This window comes from Pocillopora damicornis, chromosome 6 (genome assembly GCF_964200805.1).
Source record: "Pocillopora damicornis chromosome 6, jaPocDami1.2, whole genome shotgun sequence".
Taxonomy (NCBI): Eukaryota; Metazoa; Cnidaria; class Anthozoa; order Scleractinia; family Pocilloporidae; genus Pocillopora; species Pocillopora damicornis.
This window is the reverse complement of record NC_142675.1, coordinates 17,488,459-17,515,833: the sequence shown is the minus strand read 5'-3', so window position 1 is coordinate 17,515,833 and position 27,375 is coordinate 17,488,459. Positions and strand designations below refer to the sequence as shown.

At 38.0% G+C, this 27,375-nt stretch overlaps 2 protein-coding genes and 1 long non-coding RNA gene across 12 annotated transcripts in view; 2 read left to right on the top strand and 1 right to left on the bottom strand.

The window, feature by feature from the left end:
* Window positions 1-18,804, top strand: part of LOC113682044 (protein Wnt-5b) — a 30,059-nt gene extending 11,255 nt beyond the window's left edge. For 4 of the 9 annotated variants that reach the window (XM_089210749.1, XM_089210750.1, XM_027199194.2 and 1 more), the window contains 4 exons: window positions 6,991-7,124; window positions 7,295-7,524; window positions 8,832-9,127; window positions 16,624-18,804. In XM_089210749.1, coding sequence (XP_089066875.1) covers window positions 7,045-7,124; window positions 7,295-7,524; window positions 8,832-9,127; window positions 16,624-17,088 — 1,071 coding nt within the window. In that variant the 5' untranslated portion in view covers window positions 6,991-7,044 and the 3' untranslated portion in view covers window positions 17,089-18,804. Of the gene's footprint in view, window positions 1-1,248; window positions 1,363-5,435; window positions 5,684-6,300; window positions 6,441-6,534; window positions 6,895-6,990; window positions 7,125-7,294; window positions 7,525-8,831; window positions 9,128-16,623 lie in introns of those variants that run through there. The other 5 variants (XM_027199196.2, XM_089210751.1, XM_089210753.1 and 2 more) reach the window with 5 other exon arrangements.
* LOC149044265 (uncharacterized) lies at window positions 12,685-14,050 on the bottom strand. Its single transcript, XR_016188003.1, has 2 exons — window positions 13,896-14,050; window positions 12,685-13,708 (listed from the first exon to the last, which is right to left on the bottom strand). It is a non-coding gene; the product is annotated as an uncharacterized LOC149044265 (long non-coding RNA).
* A 1,980-nt stretch (window positions 18,805-20,784) lies between the features above and the next one.
* On the top strand, window positions 20,785-27,244 carry LOC113681937 (neurocalcin homolog). 2 transcript variants are annotated; one of them, XM_027199071.2, is made up of 3 exons: window positions 20,785-20,939; window positions 21,762-22,352; window positions 25,630-27,244. In XM_027199071.2, exons 2-3 carry the CDS (start codon window positions 22,109-22,111, stop codon window positions 25,974-25,976), a joined length of 591 nt encoding a protein of 196 aa, XP_027054872.1. In that variant the 5' UTR covers window positions 20,785-20,939; window positions 21,762-22,108; the 3' UTR covers window positions 25,977-27,244. The 2 variants fall into 2 exon arrangements, with proteins under 2 accessions (XP_027054872.1, XP_089066840.1); XM_089210714.1 differs by lacking the exon at window positions 20,785-20,939 and having other exon boundaries at window positions 21,446-22,352.
* Window positions 27,245-27,375: the final 131 nt, after the last annotated feature.

The window sequence follows — 27,375 nt, the reverse complement described above, 5'->3', positions numbered from 1 at the left end:
CCACGAATCAAATATAAGGGTCATGAGAATAAAGGAATTGATCAAAAACTTAACAAACTCTTTATTTTGCACCTTAAATGTATAGAGAACAGTATAGAGGATATGCATACTGATGTTAGGGTGTACGGGGTCAAACGAGAATTAGAATAAACAGCGCTTGGAGCACCTGGACTTAAAAATAACCAAGGGGAAAAGATATTTATGATTGTAATGAGGGTGTGGTCAATGTAACCCATTATATCTCAGCTATTTATATTTAAACAATGAGCAGCCCGCTAGTCTTTGTTGGAATCGCTTGATCATGCGAAGGTAACTAAATCATTCTTAAAAGCTCCCCGCTACTCTCGGCTCACTAGGTACTCTTAATACACGCATGAAATGTCAATTAATCGGTAATGAAAAATTTAGAATTCGAACTTAATTGCCTGAAGGTGAACACATTAAGCAACAATCGTGTGTACATGAAAGCAATTAACAACGCCCTCCAATTTCGTTAAAGTAAAAAGTTATCAAGCACAAACGTTTACATGGATTTTGCTATCGGACGACAGTTACAAACCTTGCTTAGAGAAAAAAGCCTCAATGTTATGATCCAGACCACAACAATTCAATCTGGTGATGAATTCGCAGATGAAAGGCGGTATTTAGTATCAATGCTCGGCTTATTTCACATCAGGGGAAGCAAACCGCAAACAAGAGCAAAATTAGCATTGCACACAAACAATATTTCTTTTTATGTCGACTGCGTTATTTTCAGAAAACTCGCGTCCAATTTAGATAAAAGTTTACATCACTCCAATTTCAGTTGCTGCGATAACGCTACATGCGGTAATCTGCTCCAACATAGACAAAACGCGAAGAGGATAAAACACAAGTTTTTGATTAGTTAAACGAAAGGACGCGTTCGCGTTAATGAACCGAATACGCAAGGCTTTCAAAGTAGTGAGATCCTAATCTTGTTTCCATAGAAAGCGGACTTTTCAAGTTAATTTCAGCAGCCTATTTTACTTGCACCCAAAAGCAACAATTTAGAATTTTCCTATGGGAAGGATATATTTGCACTACGGGTAATGTATCATTGCCAAGGGATGCATACTAACTCATTGTCTTTCGCTTTCGTGGATCAACCTAACGCAGCTGGAAGAAGCTGTAGGCGCCAAAAACACTCCTTTTTTATTTAAATAACAAAGGAAATATCTCTACGAGAGAGAGGCGGGAACGGTGATCCAAACGGCAGGACATTTCTTCATGTGAAGCAGTAATATAGGGTTTGACTCACATAATAAACCCCTTGTTAATGTGTTGCTCGGGAGCCGCGTGTTTTTCCCGTATGTTTTAACTCCTTGAATCAAGCTCAGAAAAGTAAGTATTTAGACTAACAATATGCATAAGTATCTTGAGCTAGAACAGTCTGTCAAAGTTGAGGGCAGCGGTTTTGATCCAATTCGCGTAAGTTTAAACAAACTTAGCATTTCAACCGCGAAGCGTGCACGGTTCTTTCAAAGAACCGCGTTAATTATTTGCCTTTTACGCCTCTGGGCTTTACAAATTCAGGCTAAGGAGAACACAACTATGTGAACCAGTTTAAAATCAAAAAAGACGCGTCGACCCATTAAAAAGTCGTTGAAATCCCTCGAGTTACGCTAGCTGTGTTGATAACATTGAAGTGTATTGCAAGTAAATAGCGAGTTTTAAGGACAATGTTACGTGGTCGAATTAGTTGAACCACTTGCCATTTTTTGTGTTTTCGTTTGACTTGAATCAAAGCAGAAAATAAACAAGCTGAAACTTTCAGGTTGGACCCATTTCAAGGTAGTTTTAAGACATTTACCAAACTGAGAATTTGGTGGAAAAAAAAGTACTTCGGGTTACTAATCAGTTACTAAATTTTCAATAAGTTGTCAAAACGTCGATTCAAGTCTACTGAAAAACAATCTTCCTAGGCTGATGACCACTGTACTGTGAGTACATCGTCTCCATGGCATCGAGTCCGGAGAAAGACGTTGCTGATGAGCTATTCACGATTCCGAAATGTTTTCCGTTAAACCTCATCCTGATACATCGAAAATAGTTTTCTTAAGTCAGTATTGCTTTGAGGAAAGAACTTTTCACCGCGTTAGCCGGCGCTTTTGCACTCAATAATAAGGCCTCCTGTGATTAGGATTATGTCAATAAAAACCCAGCCTTTTCTTGAGTGTAATTAATCTAAGCTGTCACTCGACCACAAAGAAAGTCTTTAGAGGGGCAGGTGTCTGTAATTTTTTTCTTGGGACTAATCTAAGAAGCTCAAGGCTGAACCGAATTTGGCACAAATAAGACCAACTGGGAGATTGACGAAAGATTTCTTTACAGATTTGGATCGAATTTTTCTGAAACCACTTATCATAACTTTGACTTCATCACCAACTCTTTCCACTTTGCAACCTCCATGTTATTACTTTGAGAACAAAGTAATTACATGGAACCAACAGAATTCTTGACCTGGTAGACCATATCACTCTTGTATTAAACATCTTATGCAAACTTTACTTAACTGATAACTTTTGAACGAACCAAGAGACACACCCATAAAAATTGACTCCTCTACCCCCTTCCCTACCAAACAAAAAACTGGATCAGTTATACCCTTATAAATTTTACAAGTTTGTTTTGGTCTGTCGAGTTTGTTCACATCTTTTCGACAATATTCTATACTAAAGACACATTTCCTGTGTTTTGAAGCGGATGTATTAGGGGGCGCAGGATTGTTTGGAATCGGAAAAGCGTCTTGAGAGCAGAAGTAACCCACTAAAAAACTTCACAGCAAGTTCTTCCCAGGGAGTTTATCTTTGAAAAAACCGCATAAGTTAATCCTCTTTTTTTTAAACCTTTCGTTCACAGAATCTCTCTGTTTACCACAGTTTTTACGAAGATCTGTAAAGTTTCTAAATATTTCTTCTTCCCGATCTTCCCACATTTGGTTTTCTTTTTCTCTACGAACAATTTTTTTCATTTATGTTGTAATCACACAAAAGGGATGGCGATCTTTCTAACTCATTCATCACATTACCCTACTGCTGTTTATACACATTAAATCAACTGATGAAAATTTGATTGGAGCCCATAACAATTGAACTCCTTTGATCAATTTCAATGGCGATTTGATGATCAAGCTGTACGTAAGAATGAAATTGTAGATGTTAACAGCTGTTTAAGAAAATCTGCCCTATATGTAATAAGATGTCTACATTTTTTAATGATTTCAGCTTAGTTTTAGAATGGTTGGTTTATATGAATAACTCAAGCCCAATCGATTACTTTGGAAGATTTATTTTCACATTTAAAAAAGCAGTATCTTTTCAAAAGAAAATAATGTCCTATTTTTTCTCTCTTGTTTTCGTCTAATATCTAGTATGGAAAGATAAAAAGACACAATTACTTATTCAGATTATGTCCACAGCTTTGACATAAATTCATTTGGAAATAACTGGATTATTCTTCACTAAGCGCAACTATAGGGCGCTCTGAATTCGATTCCAACCCAGCTATCAAAACAAAACATCTTTCTGAACGTTCTCAGCTTGGTAAGAAAGGGCATTGTCTTTGAATTTGATCAGCTTTTCTTGATACGCAGAAAGTTGCCGCACAACTTTCCCTTAAGAGGTGACAAACTGTATTGAGCGCAACGACTTCAAAAAATTGCCTTTCGGAAGAAAATCCTTCTCTTCCTTCTGGAAACAGGGAATTGAATGACGCACTTTAGGGGAGTGCCTTACGATTTGACCGCTCGGCTAAAACTCTTTTTTTTTAATCGCCTGGTATATTTTGGACTTCCTGTGGAAGCGGTGGCGTTTGCAAATTAAATGGCGAATAGAAATTGTACGAAAATTGCGACAAGAGATTCAAACCGCAATCCGCTAGTTTCGTGATAACTTTAGGTAATAACTATTTTCACTGGAAGAATGATCTCTGTCTGAAAAGCATGCTTTCGTGTCTACATATTTGATCTTGCGTCACCTCGAAACAAGAACCGTCTCAATTATGCTCAGGTGCTTTTCTGTAAATATGTCATTTGTCTCCTATTGAAAGCAAAGTAAAGCAAAATTGTTGGAACCAATTGAAATATTTTAACGTGAATTCCTATCACAAGGTGTTTGTATTGATTTTTTTTGTTCAACTCTAGCATTTGGAACATGATTGCCTACTTCTGCTCGCCTATAAAGTACGGTCATGAAGAAAAGTATATTACTTTTTGCAAAATACGAGATCTCACGTAATAATGAAAAGTTATGACACGTCCAGACAAGACGGATTGAAGAGATTAACCTCGTAAGCTTTCTAGCAATCGCTAACAAACACGTCCCAAATAAATATCCAAAATAAGAGATGGAAAGTTATTTTTACGAGGAAATAGAGTATTGCTGTTGCAGCTCGTTGACAAAGCAAGTAAGAAGTTGCTAAATGAGGGCAACTAATACACATTTTTTAGGGAAAAAACTCGTTGGAATTAATATTGAGTGCCAACTTCCTGGAGGTGGAATTTTTTTAAAGAGTGACGTTCATAGCACTAAAGCAAATTTAGATAAATCATGTCTGTCCCACTTATTTTAAACAATTAGCTACTGGTTATCTTTGTTTGATCAAAGTGCCTTTGCAATTGTGTTTGTGTAGTATTAAGAATTTTACGGCCTACGCAATACGTGAGATTTTTTCTACGCGAACTTTGAACGTCCTAATTGCATTATCTTTCCTGGGTGGATCTCGGTTTTTTGGTCTCTAGAAACTTAACTTCGTGATAATCGTGATCAACTCTGGGAAGTTGATAATAAACGAGATTTGAAAGAATTTAAGTGGTTTATGTACATCTAAAGTATGTCAAGAGCATACTTAAGATTTCAATCCCACCGAATTTTAATATCAAGACCTGCTGTTAATTTATCAATCTGTATTTACCTTGCGTGGATTGATTATCTCTTCAGAAAAAAAAACCGCAACGCTATATTTAGAACTGCATTCAACATCATAGTAGATTCAACTTCAAAGGGGTCTTTGGTTCAGTGTAGATTAGTACAACAAATGTCGTTTTAGGAAACAGATTAAGACAGAGCTCTGTGATGTTTGTAATAATTGGGTACATATCATCAGAATGAGTTGGAGAGAGGTTTATCTCCAAAAACACTTTTTTATTGAATCGAAAAGCGAAACAACATGGAAGAACTGGCATATACACATTGATTCCGCAGCGCAATCGGGCCATTCAAAAACACTCGATTTGAAGAAATCATAACATTCTTAACAGCTCAAATGATGGCAATATGCTACATTTAGAGAAGGATAAAGGATTTCGTGACTTTTCAAGAACAAATGCACGCAAGCTGGCTGTGAGGAAAGAGCATTAGCGAATTATCACGAAAACCCAAATTTCGCACCTCGTGTTTGTTAACTGTTTTTTAATTAGGAACAAGTAAATATGGAAACTCCCCGTTGAGTTTTTCAGCTATTCTTGGCGTATTTAAAGCTTTTGATCTCAATGACGTACTTACAATAACTTCTTTGTTGTATAAAAACAACGCGAAGCTCTTAAGAAAGTAATAGAGAGCTTATCTAATTCATAACAGTACAAACTCGTAGCTGAATGAAATATTTGATCAGCGACCTCCCAGATTTCACTGCATGATCTGACACATTCAATCAGCCACACACGGTAAGATTTTTTATCTCAGCTCTTTCAACGAGAGACGGCTGTGTTACCTGAGGGCTCTGCAAATGCGGTCCCTCTGTAACTTTATGACTAATCTTTTTTCAGCTGGTCAAATGGCACTGGCAACTTTTCATCCGTATTACGTCGGGGTCTCTTCTAGACTCGGACAGACATATCCCCAAGAAGATTTATGGTCATCGAAAGACGCTCAGATATTTTCAGATTACCCTGAAGGGCATGCAGTAAAAATTCTTGCGCTCGATAAGTGGTTTAATTTGTTTCCAATTAACAGCTTCTTGAGGTCGTCCGAGGATCTCTCCCTGCATCTTTTACCCTGAAAGGATTCCTCTCAGCACGCTGCGTAAGATTTCAGTAGCCTTTCAACGCGCCATGTCATATTCAGAGGCCTCGAGAAACGAAATCCACACTGAAGTTCTTATCCTGATTTTATCTTTTGAATCTCTCGGTTCTTTTGTGACATCTGAGGAGTCGTTCCTATCCAAACTCTTAAACAAACGTCATTTTTTCTAAGACTGCACAGGTCGCCAATGTTTGGTCATAGCGGGCTTTGCCAACAAACGGCGGGCATACCAGCAGCGCTGTTTCGCTTGGTCTCCGTTATTTTCAGGAAAGGGAAGCGGCGAGGAAAGGAAAGGCGTTTTTCAATTGCTAACGCCGAGACGAAATCTCAGACGAAAGGCGATTTATTTCAATAACTTTGCCGGTTTTGCGTTTAGGAAGGAGTATTTAAGCATTCGGTGTAGGTGGCAAATTACGTACACGAGACATTGTTGTCATACTCTGCTTTAAGACGTAAGCTAGTTGGTAAAGTCACGGCTTCCCCGGCGGAAACCAGAGCGAATTAATAAAAGTAGTGCTGTTGAAAGCAGTTTAGAAACAGCCTCTGACACTCAGTCAGGGCGGGGCAGGTTGAGAAGTGGATGCGTAGTTAATTGGGGGTGCACCTTTAGTTATAAATACTCAAGTGATCGAACTCAGTCGGATGAAACAACAGGCTCTCAACGAGCGCACTGCACGACCGAGTTGATTTTTTAAAATAATTGATCTCCTCTACAAGCCGTGTCATTCGGGTTTTTACCTCACCGCGAGCAGAATATTACCGCGTATGTGTTGCTCCACAAAAGCATTGATTATTTTTGACATTCCGCACGACATGGGTCATTCATGCGCCCGGGAGATGTAACCCAAGTCGGGTAGCCATCGGAGAAATTTTTTATCACTTGATATGAAATCTTCTGGTATTGATTAGCTTACGGCTTATTTAGAATCGCGTCTCTGTTGCTTGGCAGGTCTCAAGTTTGTTATTTGCGTGGACTGAACTGGCCCGTGACGGCAACAACAGCATGAACATTCTGTTTCGTATCGCAGCAGTATTGTTACTTCTAAGCATACTCGCAGAGAAGCTTCACGGAATACGCTGGTTGTAAGTATCATCAGTGAATTGCTCCTTCTGCACTCTTTGACCTCTGGATTTCGTCCATTAATTTTTCAATTGAGATGCATGTGCGAAGTACTGTGCCTTCTGTACGGAGTATGTTCAACTAACGCGGTCTATATTCCATTTGTGATTTCTCTGTTTTTATTGTTACACAGAGCCGTAAAAATACCGTCAGATGTTGAATGGCAGAAAACGAATTGCAGCAAAGTACACGGCTTCATTGGCGAGCAGTATAAAATTTGTCGAAGAAGCTTGCCCATCATGAGATATGTCTCCGAGGCTGCGGAGATGACTAAGACAGAGTGCAAATCGCAGTTACAGAACAGAAGATGGAATTGCACAACCATCTCACAGGCTCCTTCGTTTTACAACGATCTCAAGAGAGGTAAGCTACAATTGAGGTTTTGTATTGTTTGTTTTTTGTCAGAATAATACCATTATACAAAAACTTAATGACTATCAGTTCATTCGAGCAGATACTAGAGCTAGATTGGGCATGGGGTAAAAAAATAATCATATTCAGGATAACACACAATTATTTGAAGGTAATTTTGTTAGTTAAACTATCGTTGCTTTACATGAAATCGCTTGGGGCTAGTAATTGAAACCCGACCATCTTCTTGAGTGCGGTTATCGTAAAATCTCGTATTCACAGTTATGAAGAAAGAATCGATGACAAAAACCAGGGGAAGCTTATGGATTGTGTTCGGGGAAATATCATCACAAAAGAGAACTTGAAATAATGGTGTTTCTCTCCAGTAAAATTCTTGTTTCTTCACGAAATATGCTTGAATTTCGTTCTAGAAAACAGTACAGACTGCCTCGTGTACGATCAATAATTTGGGTTTTGCTTCAAAACCTCGTCATCGGAAGTAGTAACTTTATTATTTCTTAGAACCAGACGGGTATTCAATAATTTGAGGGCACATAGTGATTTCAAAGTCATCAGTGTTGTACTTTATTCAATAGATTTAAATTGACTCAAACACTCAGAGCACGTCAAATCTAGCCTTCAATTACTCCAGCCACCTTGTCGCTTACAGACAAATCAGTTCTGAATGTTTCATCTCTTTAATTACTTTGACGTATCCAAAAAGATATTTGGGATATGCACTGAGAGCTCGGATGGATGAATCATTATAAAATACTGGTACAATTTTGCATTTGAATTGATTACGTCTTTTAAACATTTTCAACTAACAAATCCATTCACTCAAAGACGATTAATCTTAAAGCTATTTCGCAAACAGAATAGATATGTAGTGTTTTGAATAGCATTTCCGCAGTAATTCCTTAAACCTCAAATCGACCTCAAGGTTTTCACTCGGAAGTCAACAAATTGTAGAAGGCTGGTTTGACGGAAACGTTTTGGTTAACCACATGGTAAAAGGCGAAAATTTTGTTTAAAAAAATGCGACCTTCTTCCGCCTATAAACTGCGTGGTACGAGTAGTAATTTCTTAATAAAGCATTTCAGTTTCATCTGGAAAAACAATTTAACTTGTTTTTGAAAAGGTCGCTTCATATTCAAGACTAATATCTTCTCAAAGCAAATATTTACACTTCGGAAGGCGTAAATGGCTGCTATGTAAACAAATAAATAATAGAGAACACAGACTTTTACGATAACATGCCCATTTCATTACCTGCGCCGCGCTCAAAAAAATAGTATTTTAATCCCTTAATTTTTCAGGAACCAAAGAATCTGCGTTTGTGTACGCGTTATCTTCGGCCGCTGTAGTTTATAGCGTGACTCAAGCCTGTAGTATTGGACGATTGAAGGAACATTGTGGCTGTGGAAGAACGCCGAAGACGAAACTAGAAAATAAAGACTGGATTTGGGGCGGGTGCAGTGACAATATCGCGTACGGAGTGCGATTTAGCAAGAAGTTTACGGACGCCGTGGAGAAGAAAAGAATGGAAGGGCAAGAACCCTCAGCGACCAGCCGAGCCTTGATGAACATACAAAATAACGAAGCGGGAAGAACGGTAAGGAAGTCTTGATATTTTACTGTATTGACTTGCGCCAAAATCATCAGTGACATCTTTTACGTCATGAGATAAAAGTAATTAATCAGGTTTAGGAGGGTTATCGAAGGTTGAGTGACTCCAGCTTTGTCGTGAAGCTTCTTTTGTGAACCTGTTTACAAGCCAGAAAATATGGTCGACATATGCCAAATATAACCATCTTTGTTACTGATTACCCTTGTCTTCTCCTGAAATGCGCTGATATGATGTGGCTAAATAGGTATTAGGATAGCAGAGTTTGATCATTTTGAAGAATGAACTCCCATTATGCGAGTAGATTTTAGGTTCAATGGTACTAAATTATTTCGTTGACGATACCTGGTTTCACAGATTTAGTAGAATAGAGATGATTCAAGGCAAACCTTGTATCGCGACTAATATTCGACAATTACTAAGTGACGAAATGTTTAAATTATCGGTGTTGTTTTAGGCCCAAGGAAGATCAAATCTCGATTGCTTTGAATTAACTGCGTAATGTGGAAAACACATTTCTACGCTCAATTATGCTGTGTTCATTTTGACAAAATACCTTGCTATAAGGTTTGACCTCGTCAGACACGTGTGTCATCATAGCTGTCCTAAAAATAGTGATTGATTTTAAGATAGCCTATCGACAAGACGACTGCGAGCATTTCATATTGAAATCTAGTGAGTTTGACAAGATGACAAAGCAACAAATGTGTGGTTGTGATTAGGCTCACTCACGTTGTAAGCGACTTCCGACGGTGTCTTTGGTTCGTAAACACAATCCCTTTGAACGTCTGAAGGCTGAATATACTTCAAAGTTATCAGAAACTGTTATTTATTAATATTTATGATTCTTAATTCAAACGGACGGGGTACGGTTTGAAATAATCAAGGCGTCTTTTTTTTTTTTTTTTTTTTTTTTTTTTTTTTTTTTTTTTTTTTTTAAGTTTTCTTTACCAAAATGAACTCTCAGATTATTGATACCCATTATTGAAAAGTGAGGCACCCCTGAGTGGTTATCAAGAAAAATATCAGAATACGGTCGAATGTGTCAGTTTATCCAAATAAATAATTCAGCGAGAAAAAGTGTTTGAAAAAAAGCGAGAAATTTGTTTGCGAAAATTGAAAACTAATAGATTTCTTCGTCAAAAAGCATTCAAAATATTATGGGTTCTTATCTATCACGTGCAAAATTACCTTCAAAGGAAGATAAACAAACTTAATCAGTTTTTTGGAATCGGAAAACCTCACACGCAGTCCCTTTCTTCTAACAAGATCCATTGCGTGATTTGATTGGAAAAAAATCTGCGCATCTCGCTTCCCTTCACGCGACGCGGTATATATATAACAATTACTCACCAAAGTGAAGATGAATAGTACTTGCCTCGCGGACAGCTCTATTCACTTGTTTGGTTTATACTAGAATATATACATATATGATTAAGATATATGATTTTCTGGGACGATTGCTATTGAATAGCGAAAGGCATTTTCCCGGAAATAAAAGGGAACGACTTAATGGTTAGGATAAAGGAAAATTAAATTGAATGAAAATGCTAGCCGAAAATTCGGAATAACCGATCTTTCATTATGGATTATAGGATCCGAAACGGGATGAACTGGTTCATGTGAATTCAACACTGATTTCCCCGTGGTTCTTAAGTAAGAAAATATTGGTTATCAAACTGATAATTGGACAGATCAGCTTAAAAGTTTTCGCATTCTTCAACTTGAAAGAAAATACTGATCCAGAACAATAAAAAGTCATTAGTGTTTGGATCAACTCTTAAGCTCTTGTTTGTTTCCTTTGTCCGGCGGGATCTGTTGCGGATTTCTTTCTGTTTGGGTTCGTGCGCTGAAATTTCACAACCCACGGTGTGCGCAGTGTTAATTAGTGGTAAACAATCCGTTAAATGTTTGCAGATCATCTGAACCCTGAGAAATTTAAGCTGAAAAATCCATGACCTCGCCAAGTAAAAACACGTTAGCACGTCAGAAAACAAGGATTATTGTTTGGTGATAAAATTTTGCCCACTGAAGTCAACCAGTTGCTTTAAATTAAAGACAAGTAAGTTCCCGGACACCGTTAGCATCTGCTCAATAAACTACTTAAAGAATTGCAGTCTCTTCTTAACTGAAAAAAAAAATACTTCCCATGCGACGATTAAGTCTAAAAGGCAGTTCTGTCGTGATATTTTGTTACGTTTGGTCAGATTTGGAATATTCTTTTTTAAAGGTGAAGGTAGTTTGAGCCCGCTTTCGTGTACAATTGAGCTTCGCCAGTAAGGGAGATCAATCGCAGTCAGGCTGTTACGCTTTTTATATTTACAATCCGAGTTTATCTCCTTCATCTCTACCCATCTTTGCACTCTTGTGAATTGTTCTTGCCGCTAGGGCTTTTCTTTACCCGTCTGAAACTGTTATTTTTTAAAACTTTCCTCTTCCAGTTTTTAAAGACTTTCAAAACAACTCAAATACACAGCGACTTTCTGTAGGCCTGTTCTATCCAATTCGTTGGCGAAAAATACGAGCTTTTGAGTAAACAGTTTGCTGAGTTACAGTGTAACCCAAGAGGTATTTCTTACCAGCACAAAGTGGCCATTCTGAGTAAGTGTCCATTGTAAACAACAAACTCTGAGAGTCTCTTGTTGATATAGCTTAAGAATCAGTCTTGATACCTGTTATCCTGTACGAATAATTCGATTAAGGAGGTCGCTTTACAGTTGTTTATACATAATCTGTCTCAAAAAATTTTTAATTTTGTAAACATTGCAACATCGAGATCGACTAAAACAATGTTTTGCCTATGCTTGTGTATCAAGACGTACCAAAGTTTTCTTGTCCAAAAATCCGCCGAAATCTTTATCGTTACGTCAAAAGTGAACTTTCGTTAATCTGATTTATTTTGTCCGTCATTATCCTTCAGAATCAAAGGTTGTTTCTGACGTCTTTGTGAGGATTCCGCCCCTTTACATGGGGCGTAAATTGATGTCTCTGGGGTATCTTTGTAAGAGCTTTAAATATCTTACTCTGTTCTGCGTGTTGTAAAAAAAAAAAAAGAGTTTAGTTGACAATGACATGAGTTATTTGTATGTCAGTAGATAACTAAGCAAGTGATATTGGGGTTAATTTTGTAAGCATGACGTCTTTTTTTTCTTAAAATTATACAAAGAAATTTCATGTTAAAAGAACTATCTTGTGCAGTGTCCGGATTCATATCTGAATAACCTTTTAACCAACGTTTTGTTAAATGATGCATAAAGCTACAATGAGTACTTACTACTTATGTAAAGCATTCCTTTCCAAAGGAACCCAAATTATTAAAGTTGAATACCGTGGCTACATTTTTGCCGTCTCAAGTGCTTTGTTTTAAAATCCTGGACTGCGAATTATTTTCTTTTTTCTGTTATCTTGCTTGAAGTGGCTTTTCCCATGAAAAGTGCTGGTTTTATGGCATTGGCGATAGTACTTCATTTTTCTCTTAAATTACTATAATAATACTCTTGGAAAAGATGAATTGTGTTTGCTGCAATAACATACTGACAGCTGTATGTATTCTACGGAGGGGGCTATTGTAACTTTATTTGAAAAATGAACGACTTGGTTTTAGTCTTTTGCATTTGTTACAAAAGTATTAATCCATTAACTGCAATCTCCAGTTTTCTAAGTTCATCATCTCAAACATTCTGGCTAAAACCAGGGGTTTCGCGACAAAAGCCGATTAGCGGCCCGCCATTAGGAACTCTCATCGCTGTCTGTTCAACCTGCGACTATATCCAGGCTCTCATGTTTGGCTTTCGCCTCACGGCACAGCCACCTGTTACATCATCGGCGGCCACTCATGGGAAAAAGGTATGAAAACCCCTGAATGAATGGAATTTACAGAAAGCAACGTTTTTTGCCAAAACTTACACGAATGATGTACCTTTGTTGAAATAATTTCCATGCGATAAATGTATACAATGCTAAAGTCGTCTTCGCCCGACGTCAGTCAGATCAAGTATTACTACAGCTTAAAGATGGCTAGCTGAGAACAAAAGAACATAGATTTCCTGTATAGGAATGGGTTTGGTTTGATGTTTTAATCCAAAGCAGGAGGAATAATTCTTTGTCTGGAAAAACGATTATACGGTCCAGAGTCTTAAGAGTCTTATTCTGGCACGTTACCTTAAAGCGTGAAAATTGCACACCTGTCGCTAGCTATATGACAGATGAAATTCTTGTTAATCGGTTTATAATTGGTTTGTTTTTCCATTTGATCTTGGTTAATGGAAATTTCTTCTGGCGTTTGTCCGTCGCATCTTTTGTGCAAATGAGTTTCGCCCAATTGTAACCTTCTGACTGGCTCCCACATTTGGTCAACATGTAACTTCTCCGTATAATTTCCACACATCATCCAGCAAGTAGGTAATGTAAGTGGTTTCGCTCAAGTTGGAAATGAAAGTCTCGTTCCCGGGTTGTTACACGCGCAATCGAAAACACCAAACCAATATGGACATACGATTCTTTCCTTTATTGTTCCTACGTACTCCTATTCTTGTGGCCTCAGGGCATTTATCGAATCAAAGCGGTCAACTGAAATAGTTACATTAAGAAATCACTTAAATATTTGTCTCCTTTACAGCTAAGGAATGATCATAAAACCAAGCGCACGTGATATTGAGAGAGAGACTTAAGCAGTGAAATCTAGCGAAACCTATAACTTCAGAATTACAAACCGACATAGCTTCACAGCCTTAAAGATAATTAGATTGCTGCTTACCAACGTTCGCGGGTCTTGATTTCTATCGAGATTTTCGCTCTAACTTGTCTTCTAGTTTTCACTAACAGATCTTGATCTCGCGGGATCTTCTGAAGAACTGAAACGCGAGCTATACGCTATGCCTATCTATACTGCGGTAATCCCAGCGGTAGCGTAAATCAAACCACAAAATATTTCGCGACGTATTTCGATCCTAACGGAAGCGGTTACAGGTAATGAGAATATTCAAAGTCATCAGGTAGAAGTTGTTATCGTGATCTAACTCTACATTCTCGTATCTAATTTACAAATAAATGTGTAGCAGCTAGAGGGAAGAATTAATAATCAGATCTTGAGAGTTAAAGTGTTAGCTCCAGCCTCATTTTATCACCGCTGCGACGATAGAACAGCTCAAAACAATGCTTTTTGATATGCATTCAATTCAAGTTTCGGGTTCGTCGAGGTTTTTAAAACGTATCTACGACCATAGTTGTTTTATCAACTTTAAAATATTCAGAGATGACAGTTAAATGAATGTATTGAAAAACTAGTAGTTAGGACGAGGTTAACTTTCCGGGCCGATTGTTTACTCGAGGTCTAACCAAAACCGCGGTTGTACGCAAGCAGTGTACTCTCAATAAGAGAGTTATTTTCATTAAATAAATGTCCCTCCCCTGATAGCTTTCGGCCCCCTTGACACTGATTACAAAAATAAATGTTTGGAAAAAAGATTCAGCTAAATTTAAGATAGGTTAGAACGCAGTTTTGTTAAACAACGGCTAAACTTTGTTTAAATAACCGGTCCTCTATGTTTTGAGATCTTCAATATGGCTCTTGACAGCAAGAACTCATCTTTGCTTTTGTGACTGAGCCTCACACCTTAGCACAGGGTCATAGTTCTACAATTTTCGATGCGGAATCTGTCAAAGTGTCTTCGAGCCACTGGCATTTTATAAGATCATATTTACTAAGTACCACATATATGTCGTAAAATGAATCCTTTGATACTCAATTGATTGTGTTGTACTCAAGTAGTAATGAATGGGGCCCCTCTCAGGTACACTTTCTAAATCTGAAACTGTTGGAAGCAGAGAGAGTTGAAACCATATAGGTCGTGCGTGGAAAATTATCGAAGAGATCTTCGTTCATAGTTCCACCTTGCTAATATTGCGGTGTATTGGATTGCGGTTGAAATAAGTAAGAAGATAGCCCATGTCAAGAAAGTAAGTTCATACACATATTTTCACCACAATAGCTACAAAAAAAGTGAAAACACTAGTGGTGATCAAGCACTTGTTTGAAATCTATCACAGAAGAAGGAATCGTGGCGTGTAAAATTGCCATTAATCAGAATAATGTTGTCTTGATGTAAAGTCAATACGGACCTTTAGCAAACCACGACGGTGACGGCGACGGCAACGAGGACGTGGCAAAACAAAAGATCTAACGAGCAGAACAATAGCTCAACTCGTGCGTTTTCAAACTGTGTACATTTCTTAGCCGTCCTCTGCAAAATAACAACGTGAAATCATCAAAATTGTGCGTGGTCCGAGAAAGGAAATCTCGACGGCAAATTATCTAATACCCCATTCACATCAGCAAAACATGTTTTGTTAAACTGGTTTTCATTGAATGAAAATTATAAACAGAGAACTGAAAAACTTGATTTTCCATTGGATTCAAGTACTTGCTAACTTGCATTTCCAATGTGCTACATTCAAGTCAAAAATATTCGGTTAAATAGTTTCTATGAAGAAAAAAAAAATTAAACTGTGTTTAACAAAACAACTTTTAAACATGTTTAAGCTTTGGTGTGAATGGGGCATAAGTTTCCATTTGGAACTCAACGCCGCTCTCATAAGCTATGCTGAGGTTAACTTGCGGCGCCGTAAGGGATGGTAATCACATCCACTCATTCGCGAAATTCCAACCAAAAATATATATTCATTTTTAAATCGACGTCTTCTTTGGCGTTGCCGTCCTAAAGGCTAAAGGTCCCAAATGTTCAAGTGCTAACGGAAAAGAATGGAAATCATTTTTTAAAGCTGATTTGGAGGATTTCTGTTGAGGGTAAATCCTAGTAATTTTTGTAAACTTATTTGGATCTATGTTTTTTGGGATATTCAAACTACGTGCGCTGACGTCAAAGCAATCTGCAAAAGTTCTTCTCTGAGGGAATCTTTCATCGGGAATTTCAAGAAGTTAACCTTGTTCTCTATAAAATCAAGCTGATGATTTCAGGCATTTTTTCTGCAATTAGCGACGGTATCTGCCCAACAAGGCATGTTGTTTAATAATAATAGGAGGATGACATTTCCAAGGTACCCCGTTGTGAAATGGAGTTCCACAGCACACAGTTTCAACTTTTAAAACAAAGATCACCACACTGAGATAGAAAGCAACATCATGGTTTTATTCTATCAGGCAGGGGATTATTAATTTTTGTAAAAAAATGTGTACATGATTTTGACGACAGCGAAGCTTATTCAGTCGAGTAAAGCCCTTTGAAACATAACTTTTCCCTAAAGTGGGCCAAAACTCTGTAAGCCCTTGAAGACGTGTTGACCTAAAGCTAATTATTTGTAAGTTAATGGTCATCGTATTGCCTACCTGGGAGCTTAACGCTCTAAACTTTCAAGTTCCTGTTGAAATACAGAAATTGATATTGCTCTGTCCGGGTCGATTCAGTAATTTAAGACTCTTAGCTATCACATCGTCACTATTTCTTGAAACTTCTCTTCGATTTCAGGCTGTGAGAGATAAATTGGCGATTATCTGTAGATGCCATGGAGTGTCTGGCTCGTGCCAGAAGAAAACATGCTTCAGGCGGCTGAGTGAGTTCAAAGATGTTGCCACGCTCCTCAAGAAAAAGTACGATAACATTATTACTGTCGTTAGCAGGACCAGAGGCCGCCAGAATCATTACCTAAGAGCGAAGAGGGGGAAAAAATACAACAGCCGAGATCTTATTGCTTTGCACCCATCTCCTAATTACTGCCTCGCGTCCCGAGCCCGGGGGACTTATGGAACGGTCGGAAGAGAATGCAATCCCGCTACCACTGGGAAGGGAAGCTGCCCCTACATGTGTTGTGGGCGTGGTCATCGCACGTTTAAACGGGTGATTGAGGAGCGCTGTGAATGCGAGTACGTATGGTGCTGCTATGTAAGGTGCAATAAGTGCAAGAGAACTATTGTTGTCAGCACGTGTAAATGAGAAGACACTGAACAACTCAAGAGCTTAACCCTGTAAAAAAAACTGCAACAATTTAAAATTATGGAGTTTTTCATAGATCCCGAAAATATTTTAGAGGGATTTAGATTTAGAATTCCACAAGCAAGACAAGTGTAAAAAGAGTAGCCTAGATGAATTATAGAGAATTTGTTTGGTTCACGGAGATTTTATGGCACACGAGACCATATCTGTTAGCGAGTGTCTCATCTTCTAAATATGCAGGTGAAGAATGATTTCTTCACTGAGAGAACAGCAGCTTTGTCTCACAAGCTGCATTACCCGGAAGAAGGTCCACAGGCCCACCATCCACGATCCACCGGTATTTTGAACTCGAACCACAGGGATCCGTAGCGTCCGGGGTTTTTTTGTAAGCTGCATCACGAGTGATAATACACCTTAAGGAAAATAATTTAACCAAAGATTGTAAATGAAGAGTAAATACACAGATATACTTCGCAGATCATGCTTCGTGTAGATGATAAGCGATAGGTCCTAACCCAAAACGTGGGCTTCTTTGTTACTACGTAACATGCGTAGTTTTCCGCTCTTTTTAAAGTCGATTCTTTACCTTTAAATTACGATTAGTAAGTGGCGTATTCTGGCCTTGCCAGTGATCCAACAGAGCTGCAGGTAGAGAGGTTAAATAGGGATTATGAATGAATGTTATCCTTTATTATCATAAGGCAATAAGGTAAATGCGAGCGTCCTAATTGGCTCTTACTCGGTCGGTATGTTGACATACGCACCGGAAACGGTGCGTATGGCACGTATGGTGCATAGGACGGTTTTGTTCGCGAAAGCCGGCAAATTCAAAGACTACATGTTTGGTCCGAGGCCATTTAAAAAAAGAATAATAATCACCTACCTCGCTTCCTCGAGCCCTAATTGTAAATATTGGCCCTCTGTCGTTTTTTTATGGACCTTTCATCGTTCAGTCCTTACTGTCACGACTTCGGGCCAATATTCCCCAGTATGGCCCTCACGCTCCGTTGGTAGTAAGTTACTAAAGCTCTCGTCATTATTTGTCCTTCGAAATCGCAATTCATTACAAATGATTCTCTGATTAAACAATGAATCACCTAGAAACAAGTTTGGTTCCATCAGGGAAAAGAAACATGAAGATTTCACTTTTACAACAAATAACTGGCACCGAAGTGTGATCATTCGAAGTTCAAACAGAGAGAGTAATATTTCAGCTGCCACACATTGAATAAGGATGTAATGGACTGGATTATCATTTCTGGACTGTTCACTCTCGGAGTGATTCAGTCAGTTTCATTCTTCTATTAGCATTGTAGTGGCTCTTACTTGAATTTGCTTTAGTGTGATTGGTCAGGAAAAACTTGTGTCATTGACTTGACCAATCAACTGCTAAATCAGAACCAATCACAACCTGGTCACGTGGGTTTTCCGCCGTGATGTACATAGGCTTCCAAATTTCATTGGCTAGTTTTGTGCCTTGCTTTTTAAGTGATTGGTTCCGATTTGTGGAGTTCTTTTGAACACCTAATTACGAGCTCCGTGTTTGAAATAGCAAAGAGTAATTGTTAGCAATGTACGATGATATTAGTGAGAGACAAGTCTTGTTAGTATTAGCTCACTCAATTTTATTAAACTTATTTATTGAAAACCAGCTATTTACTGTACACGCTTATGATAGGCACAGGGTTACTTACTAGTAATAAAGATGATAAATAGTTTCTTCTGAAGTGTAACTTCGATGGATTCTTCCGGGGGCGAGGTGGGGGATTTACATGGTTTCCAGGGAGAACGGAGGGAGGTCAATCGTCATTAAAAGAGAATAATTGTGGGACTTTACTTCGCTTTTATGAATTTCAAGATCCAAACGTGGAGCTGATTTTAAAGTAAATTGATACAAAATAGAGTTTATCTCAGTCGTGAAACTATAGACCTAAAACTCATCAAATAAGATTTTCATTAACTCTACAAAACAGCACTAAGAAATTCCATGCCGTCGTTCAAAGGAGTGTTGAAATGTGACTGATTTTTGTTTGGGTTTTTGAAATAAAATATGAAGCGTTTTCATATAATTACGGCAAAGAAACTCTTCATTGGATAACGATCCTCGTCAGATTATGTTGACACATGGCCTTTTGTAATGTGCTTAGCTATCAAGACCGACCGCCATTCATCCTTTACTCCGTGAGACCAGTAGCTATATTCTCCATTCTGTTCTCAATACATTTCCCAAGCTGCCAACAAGGAGAGTTTGTTGAACAATCAAGAGCTTCTATCGTTGATCATTCCCTTTATTCTCATGACCTTTATGTGTGATTTGGGGATGATATTGTAAGGAGAAATTAGATGTCAGTCACTCTTAAGGGTTGAAGGGTTAACCCTTCAACTCCCAAGATCTTATTGTTAATTCTTCCCTCCAACTGGTACACATTTCCTTTTTAATAAGTTTTGAGAGCTTGTTGTTAGATCAAGATAACAACTTCTTTCTGATAAGTCTGAGTATTCTCATTACCTGTTGGCCGGATAATGTAGGGATATTATAAGAAGTTACAAGTAAGTTTAAGAGTAAAGGAACCAGTCATAAGTTATCCCGGGGGGAGGGGGTGGAAGGATTTTTGGGGGGACCACATGGTCTCAGGGGGGGAACGAAGGGGAGATCTATCGTCGCTAACAGAGTATAAAGAGGGGAAAATGAAAAATTAGCTTCTAATGAGAGAGCCTTAAGGAGGAAGCAGGTGAATTCTTTTGTAAAACAGCCAAAAATCCTAAGATCCCCGAGGCGATAAATAATGGTCGGTCTATAATAGTCATATAATCTGAAATAATTACAATGTCGTCCTTTTGGAAAAATGTTTATTTATGATATTTCCCCTTGAATCTTTTATCTTTTCCAACACGTTTACCAGATTGTAGAAACATTATCCAGGGAAGGCAAAGATGCATTTTGCGTTCTTTTTTAAAAGAAAGAGCTTAATCGAACTAGAGCAGATATATTACACGATTCTTTTTTCGCATTTCTTGATCTTCGAGTCACTTCAGAAAAAAAAGTTGAAAACTTGGGTAATTGTTCAGTGGCGTAGAGCAGACCAATATGCTATGGATATCACACAGAGTCGAACACACAAGAAAATATTTATCCACTCCAGGAAATTCAATCATTTTTTTCTGGGATAATAATGCACTATTAGGCGCAATAATGAATATTTAAGTGCAAATGATGTGTTATTCTCGCTTGAGGCAAGAGCTTAGCATCAATTTTAATTGAAATATGCAGAACGTCTGATTTACACGGCCCAGTTTTGTCATCCACATAAAGACTAATGACAAAGTAAATTGAACGCGCTCATTTGTTTACCTGCGACCATTTTGAGGTCGGGTCTATCTTGCTTAGCAAACGTCATTCGCACTTATTTCGATGTAAATTTCGTTTTAATTAATCATTGCGGACTCGGGAATATTTTCTTATGGTTTTATAGCAAATTGGAAATAATATTCCACAACTTCATCTTTGGTCGTTTCGCCTTAAAGCTCTCAGTTCTAAAATGTAAGCTAATAGAGCTTGTTTCCGCGCCTTAAAGCGAAGTTTATGAAAAAGCACTCAGATGGATATGATACGATGCGTGATGCGCACGGTGTCTTATTTGCGTGATAAAAACCAATCGCAAACATCTGCATGTTATTTTTTCTAGATAAATTTAAAATGTTAGTCATGCGTTTCTTAATTCGGAGATGTCAGATCTCGGATATAAAGATAGATATGTTTACGCAAAAATCTGCTTTGTAACTGCAAACTTTTCAAGTTTGGACGTTTTGTGCACAAGTGAAGATCCTGTTTTTATGCCTACTAAACGGAGGTAACCCTACGGCTTTTGTCTAAGAGAGAAATAACTGCTTAAGGCTTTTAACGTCTTATCAAAAGCGATCATCTTTAAACATCTTAAGCAAAAGGTGTTTGAGTTGTCAGTTTTTAAACTCAACATGAAATAACAAACACGAAGAGACCAAGGTGTACGTTACTAATTTTCCTCCAGTAAAGTAGTGTCCGTAAAGAAATGAAGAGCGCAGAATTTACAAATGTATTTTGTTGACAGGTGTATTTTGTAACACAGCCTTCTTAACATGTTTGTCGCTCGAATGTTTTTCTTCTTTGAGAATAAAAACCAACAGCCCATCTCAGTTTTTAGAACTCTCCAAATGTATTCATGTTCCTATCAGATGGCGCTGGGTTAATAACCAAAGATAAATAAGCTTTGAAATTAGAAACAGCAAAAGGAAAAGAGATATATTAATATATGAAACAAAAAAACAATGAAATTATGCCGCCAAACAAAAAAACTGCATTTTGACGGCGAAACAAGACAATGTCAAATAAAAGCTGCGGAAATTCTTTGAAATTTGATTTTCCAGATATTTCGTATGAATACGCTTCTTTACAAAATTTTTTTCAATTTTATTTTTTTTATCCGAATTGGTTTCATGCACACCACAACAGGAATAGGACGCCGCGCATACATTGTCAATCAAATTTGAACGAGTTTGACTCTCTTGGAAATATTAATTTATGCTGAGGATTGGAAAAGTTGTTTTCATTTTTTGAAGCCTGTGTTCAAGACCGCATACGTCTACAACGCAGCAATCGTTAGTCTAAGGTATTTGTATAACGGTTAAATTCTCAGTTCTCTGACAGACAGAAAACAGATACCCCGTCAAGAAACCAGCCTTGCCTTTTTGATGTAATTGGACCATGTCAAGACCAGCTTCTGATTCTGCCTCGATAGGACGCCAGAGAAAATAATTGTTGTTAATGCGATAGCAAATGCAGTGCATCTGGAGTGTCGATCGTCGCCTCACGGTCATACCAAGCAACGAACACTAGCTGAACGATCGTCAACTGTCGCCGGAAAGTTAAAGCCGTCGTGATCGCCAAAAATCCGACCGGACACACGACGGCCATCTTGGTTGAAATTCTTCGGCTCGGGCGCGGTGTGTCCGTCGAAAAACGAAGATTTCCTTTTATTTAAGAATGGGTAAGAAGCAAAGTAAAAAGCTTGACCCTGAGGTCTTGGGCGACCTTTTGAAGAACACAAAGTTCGAAGAAAAAGAACTAAAGTCGTGGTACAAAGGCTTCTTGAAAGATTGTCCGAGTGGTTACTTAACGAAACAACAATTTATAGAAATGTACAAGAAAGTATTCGACAAAGGAGATGCCTCGAGGCTTGCTGCTTGTGTGTTTCGGCGATTTGATGTGAACGGCGACGGCAAAATTGGTAAGTTGAATTATTTGTAATATTCTCAAGGTGGTGTTTGGTTAATCTTTGAACTGAAGAAAGCAAAAAATTCCACGAAACATAACTTGATCCAGTTTCTTTTTTGCGCAAGTTATTTACACTTACATAACAAGACGTGAACCGCCCGAAAGAAACTCTGATAATATTTAAACCGGCTAGTCAAATTAAAAACAGCGCATCATCCGCATCGATCGAAGCCATGGAGATTAGAACTGAAGCTCCAGATAGGAAAAATGACTTAAACGAATTTTATTGATTACAACCTCTAAATACTATCGCGGACATCATGCATTAATGTCCCTAAGAAAAGAAAACCGCCATTTCGGAACACTTGATTTCAATATATCTGAAAGGTGACAAAAGTCTTCACGCGCTGGAACAATCGGGTGAAAAAAGACTTCCATTTACAATGTTTGACAAAGTGGCATGAATAATTTACCACTGGTAGGTAATTGGATTTCTGGGTCGGTTATTGAAAGAGACGGTTTTATTGGAGGGCCGTATGTTTCTCTGTGAAACGTGAATATTTTAAAATGATCTCACACGAAAAGGGAAACAACAACAGGGGTTGGAAATCGATTGAGAAAAGAATCATTACAGTCAAAATAAATGACAGAATTTGAATCAAAATAAATTTCTTCTTCAAAATACTATCACGGAAATAGCAAGGAACACTGCTATCCGGCCCCTGTAAAATCCCAGTATTGGAAAAGTTATTGCTGTAACAAACGAACCGCCTTACCCGTAAACTGCTTAATTTTCATTAAGGAAAGTGTAAATATGCATTTTGCTGACATGAAAGCAGAAACCTAGAAATCTCTAGAGCCGCCTCTGTGTGAACTGAAAAACAGGTGCAAAATAATTTACGAGTTTTTTTCCTCATTTCAGAGTGATATTCCTCCGAAAGAGACAAATTGTCGTCTTCCGGCATAGAACACAAAGATTTTATTTCTTTTGCGTGAAATCTAGGAAGACTTTGTGATCAGAGTTGTGGTATATGATTTTTACACTTTATTTTGAGTGAAAATACTTCCACTGAAATTGCTATCGTACACGTATTTCACGCGAGTTATAATACTCCTTCGATTCACAATAACTCTGTTGTGTTACGGGCGGAATCAAAGTAACTTAATTCGATCCACGCCAACGCAGAATACGCTCTCTAAAACTGTTCACTGCATCAAAGGCATGAATTTACATAGACACTTCCATTTTCGCATGAAATATGCAAGACTTAGTCATAACACAAACAATGGAACATTACAGCTACATATAGTATTTTCCAATTTGTCGGTATTTCCTAAGATGTTTTCCACCGAAAACAGACACTTTTCTGTTTTTAGTAATTGACGCAAGTTCCCAAAAGTTATTTATGTAATTTCCATGCTGTCAATTCAGCCACAGGTCTTTTATGTTAGCGACGAATTAACTAATAATATTCTCTCTTTTCTGACTTAATCTTGTTGAATTCCAGGCCTTTTTATCCCATTTGTGTGTGTTTCAAGCGTTTGGTTCAAAGCAGTCCGCATATGTTAGCAAAAAAAGAGAAAAGCCTACTGAATTTTAATGCACGTTTTGAAATATTTGCCCGCTGTTTTCATTTCAATCGAAAAGTCATTTTAAATAAGTAATTCCAAATCGGCCCCGAGAAGAGACATCCATGCTGAGAGAACCAAGCTGTACATTTTTGTGTTGTTTGGTCGTTTGTTAGGCGAAATACTGGAAGATATGAATTTCAAACACTTTTTTTCGTAACGCCCAGGCGTAAGAAGTCGGCTTAGTCGACAGAGGTCAAAAACAGAGTCATGTTTGTAAGAATTCTGCCACCCCATTGACCTAACCCTCAAAGGTATGATTCGAATTTCTGAAAAGGGTACTTACAAAATATTCTCTGGTGTTAAAAATATAGAGCTTAAGCCAGCCAAAAGTTAATTTCGAGTGTGACAGTTTAAGCTTTCATTTAGAAACTCTGGTGTGCGCGGGAAATTTTTCCCAAAGGCCTTGTCAGAGTTAATCATGTTTTACATTTGGGATGTCTTTACCACAACTTCGCCTTGTCCACTTTGTGTCACCGTTAAACGAAACGAATAACGATAGCCTAAATGCAGTTTTTTCCTGCGATATTCGTCATCGGTTCAAACTTTGTTTTGATAACGAAAGACCAGAAATTGCTTGTAGATAAGGATTTATCGTATGGTTTGACGCAGAATTCTTGCGGGGAGCAGATTGATTACTGATTTTGTTGCTGAAAGAATCTTTTGATCTCTCATTGTCCTCATCCGATCTTTCCGCATCCTTCGCTCTACTGCCCCATACAGCGCAGCACTAATGCACTTTTTCGCCAAATTTTCCAAGTGTTTTCATTCGCAACAAACATTTAGTCCTTAGATTTTTGGTTACGCGAAAAAGTAAAGAAAGTTTATTTAATATTTAAAGACAGCAAAACCGGCTTGCTGTTATCAAAATATTAATTATAAAAATGCTCTTTCTGTAATTAACAAACAGCTAAAGAAATGATTGTCATGTTGATAGTCGATCCAAGAAACTTCGCGAGTAAGATCTGCAAATAAGGAAAGCGGTTAATTAAATACCAATTAGCAAGAAATATTTTAAGGTTCGTCATTCAATGTCAAAGGGGTTTCTGTCAGCTGAGAATTAAAACAGACTTCCGAATATTTTTGATCGCTCAGTTTTGGTTTTGTGGAGAGATTTTTATGCGTGAATTTACATTTGTAGAGGTGAAAGAAAAAGTAATATTTGTTTTCGTTAAATTGAAGAACAAAGCTATATTCCTCACAATTTTCTTTTCACGAAAAGCTCAATTTAAAAGGCTTTAGCCCTTTAACTCCTAGAGGTGATTAACATGTAACCTCTCCCCATAACATTCATACATTATCTTGTAAACAGGGGATAAGAATATTCAAATTCATCAGGTAGAAGTTGCTATCTTGATCCAACACCAAATTCTCGTTACGAAGTTACAAGGAAATGTGTAGCAGCTAGAGGGGAGAATTTAGAAACAATCGTACTTGGGGGTTAAAGGGTTAAAATATTTTAAACGAGAAGGGAGACTTAAGTTTTAAGAGAATATGGAGCTTATCTCGATGTTAAGCTTATAAGTGGGGGGGGGGGGGTGGGGGAAAGGGTGTTGGCTAAATAGAGAGAAGGGGTTTATTTGAGCGTTTAAAGTAAACACTGTTTTTGTGTCATTGACTGCATTTTTCAAGTGACGTGTACCAATAATTTCTGTTCACAGACTTCCGTGAATTTATGTGCTCTCTTTCGGTGTCAACCCGAGGAACGATGGAACAAAAACTTCGTTGGGCGTTCAGTATTTACGACGTGAATGGAGATGGGTATATAACGAAACAGGAAATGTTCCGAATCGTGGACGCATTATACAAAACGATGGGTGATAATCCGGAAGAAACCGAAGGCATTCCGAACTGGGACGAACTTACTCCTGAAGAGCGCACACTTAAAGTTTTCCATAACTTTGATCAGAACAAAGACGGTGTTTTATCATTGTCGGAATTCATCGAGGGAGCCATGCGTGATAAAACCCTGGCGCTTATTTTGGAACAAGGAGCAGAGAAGACATGAGAGGGTGGCTGTTAAACAGATGTTTTTAAGAACAGGAGAAGTAACTCATTGCCTAACCCAGGTTGCTATCAGATACTCTGTCTAACATTATATTCGAATATGGGTAGTTTGAAGTGCGTGTTCATAGTTTAAAGAACCTACACGTAGTTTTTCATGTAGTTTGGCACCGAGGATTTAATATTACCTTCTAAACCTTCCTCTTGGTGCCGGCCACTACGGCGCTCAACATTATGTGAGCCAGCGGTGATGTCTTTATGTCGGAGAGGAATTAATTGCTAATGAAGAGGGGATAGTCTTTTACGAGGGTGGCAAAGGGTTTTTAAGTGATTTGTGATTACGACCAAAGCTTTTTGACGCGTGAATTTTACCAAAAGGCGAGGGTGATTTGTGAATTTATGAATTAGAGTGAGGCGTGATTTGCTTGCTAAAATATACGTGACCGGTGAATTATTTCTTTCGGTTCGTGTAAACCTCAGAAAAGATATTTAAATTTTTCCCTTTTAAATTCGCGACGCTAGTGAACGTGATGCGTTATAAAAAAATTCGTGCGTGAAATGGGATCATGACCCCTACTTTGCTTCCCCCTATCGTGGTTGATCTGTTATTTTTGTGTGAATTATTCACTTTGTGTCCAAAGCAAATTAAGCTCGAAATGGTCTGTCTTTGCAGTAAGAAAAAAAAAAACTTTGTATTTAGTTTTGTACGATGCACCACTGATGTCAAATTTACCATAACTTGTGAGACTAACTTATCATAAACGTATTCAGCAAGGAGACTTTGCTTCTCCATCGGAGCTTTTCATCTAAAGAAGCATTATGTTCCAGGATATCTCTGCCATTGAACACTGAATGTAAAGTTTAAAAAACTGTCCTCGAACGTGCTTAAACTCACATTGTGCGGGCCGCCATTTTTATCTTGCATAGCAACCTGGCCGCTAACTTTTGAAGTAGCAAAGCCTCGCTGCTGCTCAAGTTATAAAAGACCGCATTATTTGAGTTCAATGACTTTTGTGTAGCTCCTATTTATCCGGATAGGCACCTTAAGAAAGAAAATAGAAAGGAGAAAAATACAAAACCAAACAAACAAAACAAAACAACAACAAAAAAAAACAACAACAACAAAGAGAGAGGCACAAAATTTTAAGGCCTGGTTGCTAAGCGTAATCGTTAGACAGCTTTCGAAATCTGGGTTCACTTTTTGTAACTCGAAAAATGTCATTTGTTAACTTATCTGAATTGTCGGAAATGACGAATAGGGAAGTGATCTCATCTCGTGTTCTGCTTCATATTTTTATCATTGAACTTCGAGTGCATTGCCTGTGTGTTGTCCAACCAAAACCCTTAGCGACTACAATAACCAATCAGAACAAAGGTATGTGTCAAAGGGGGTCAATGGAGAC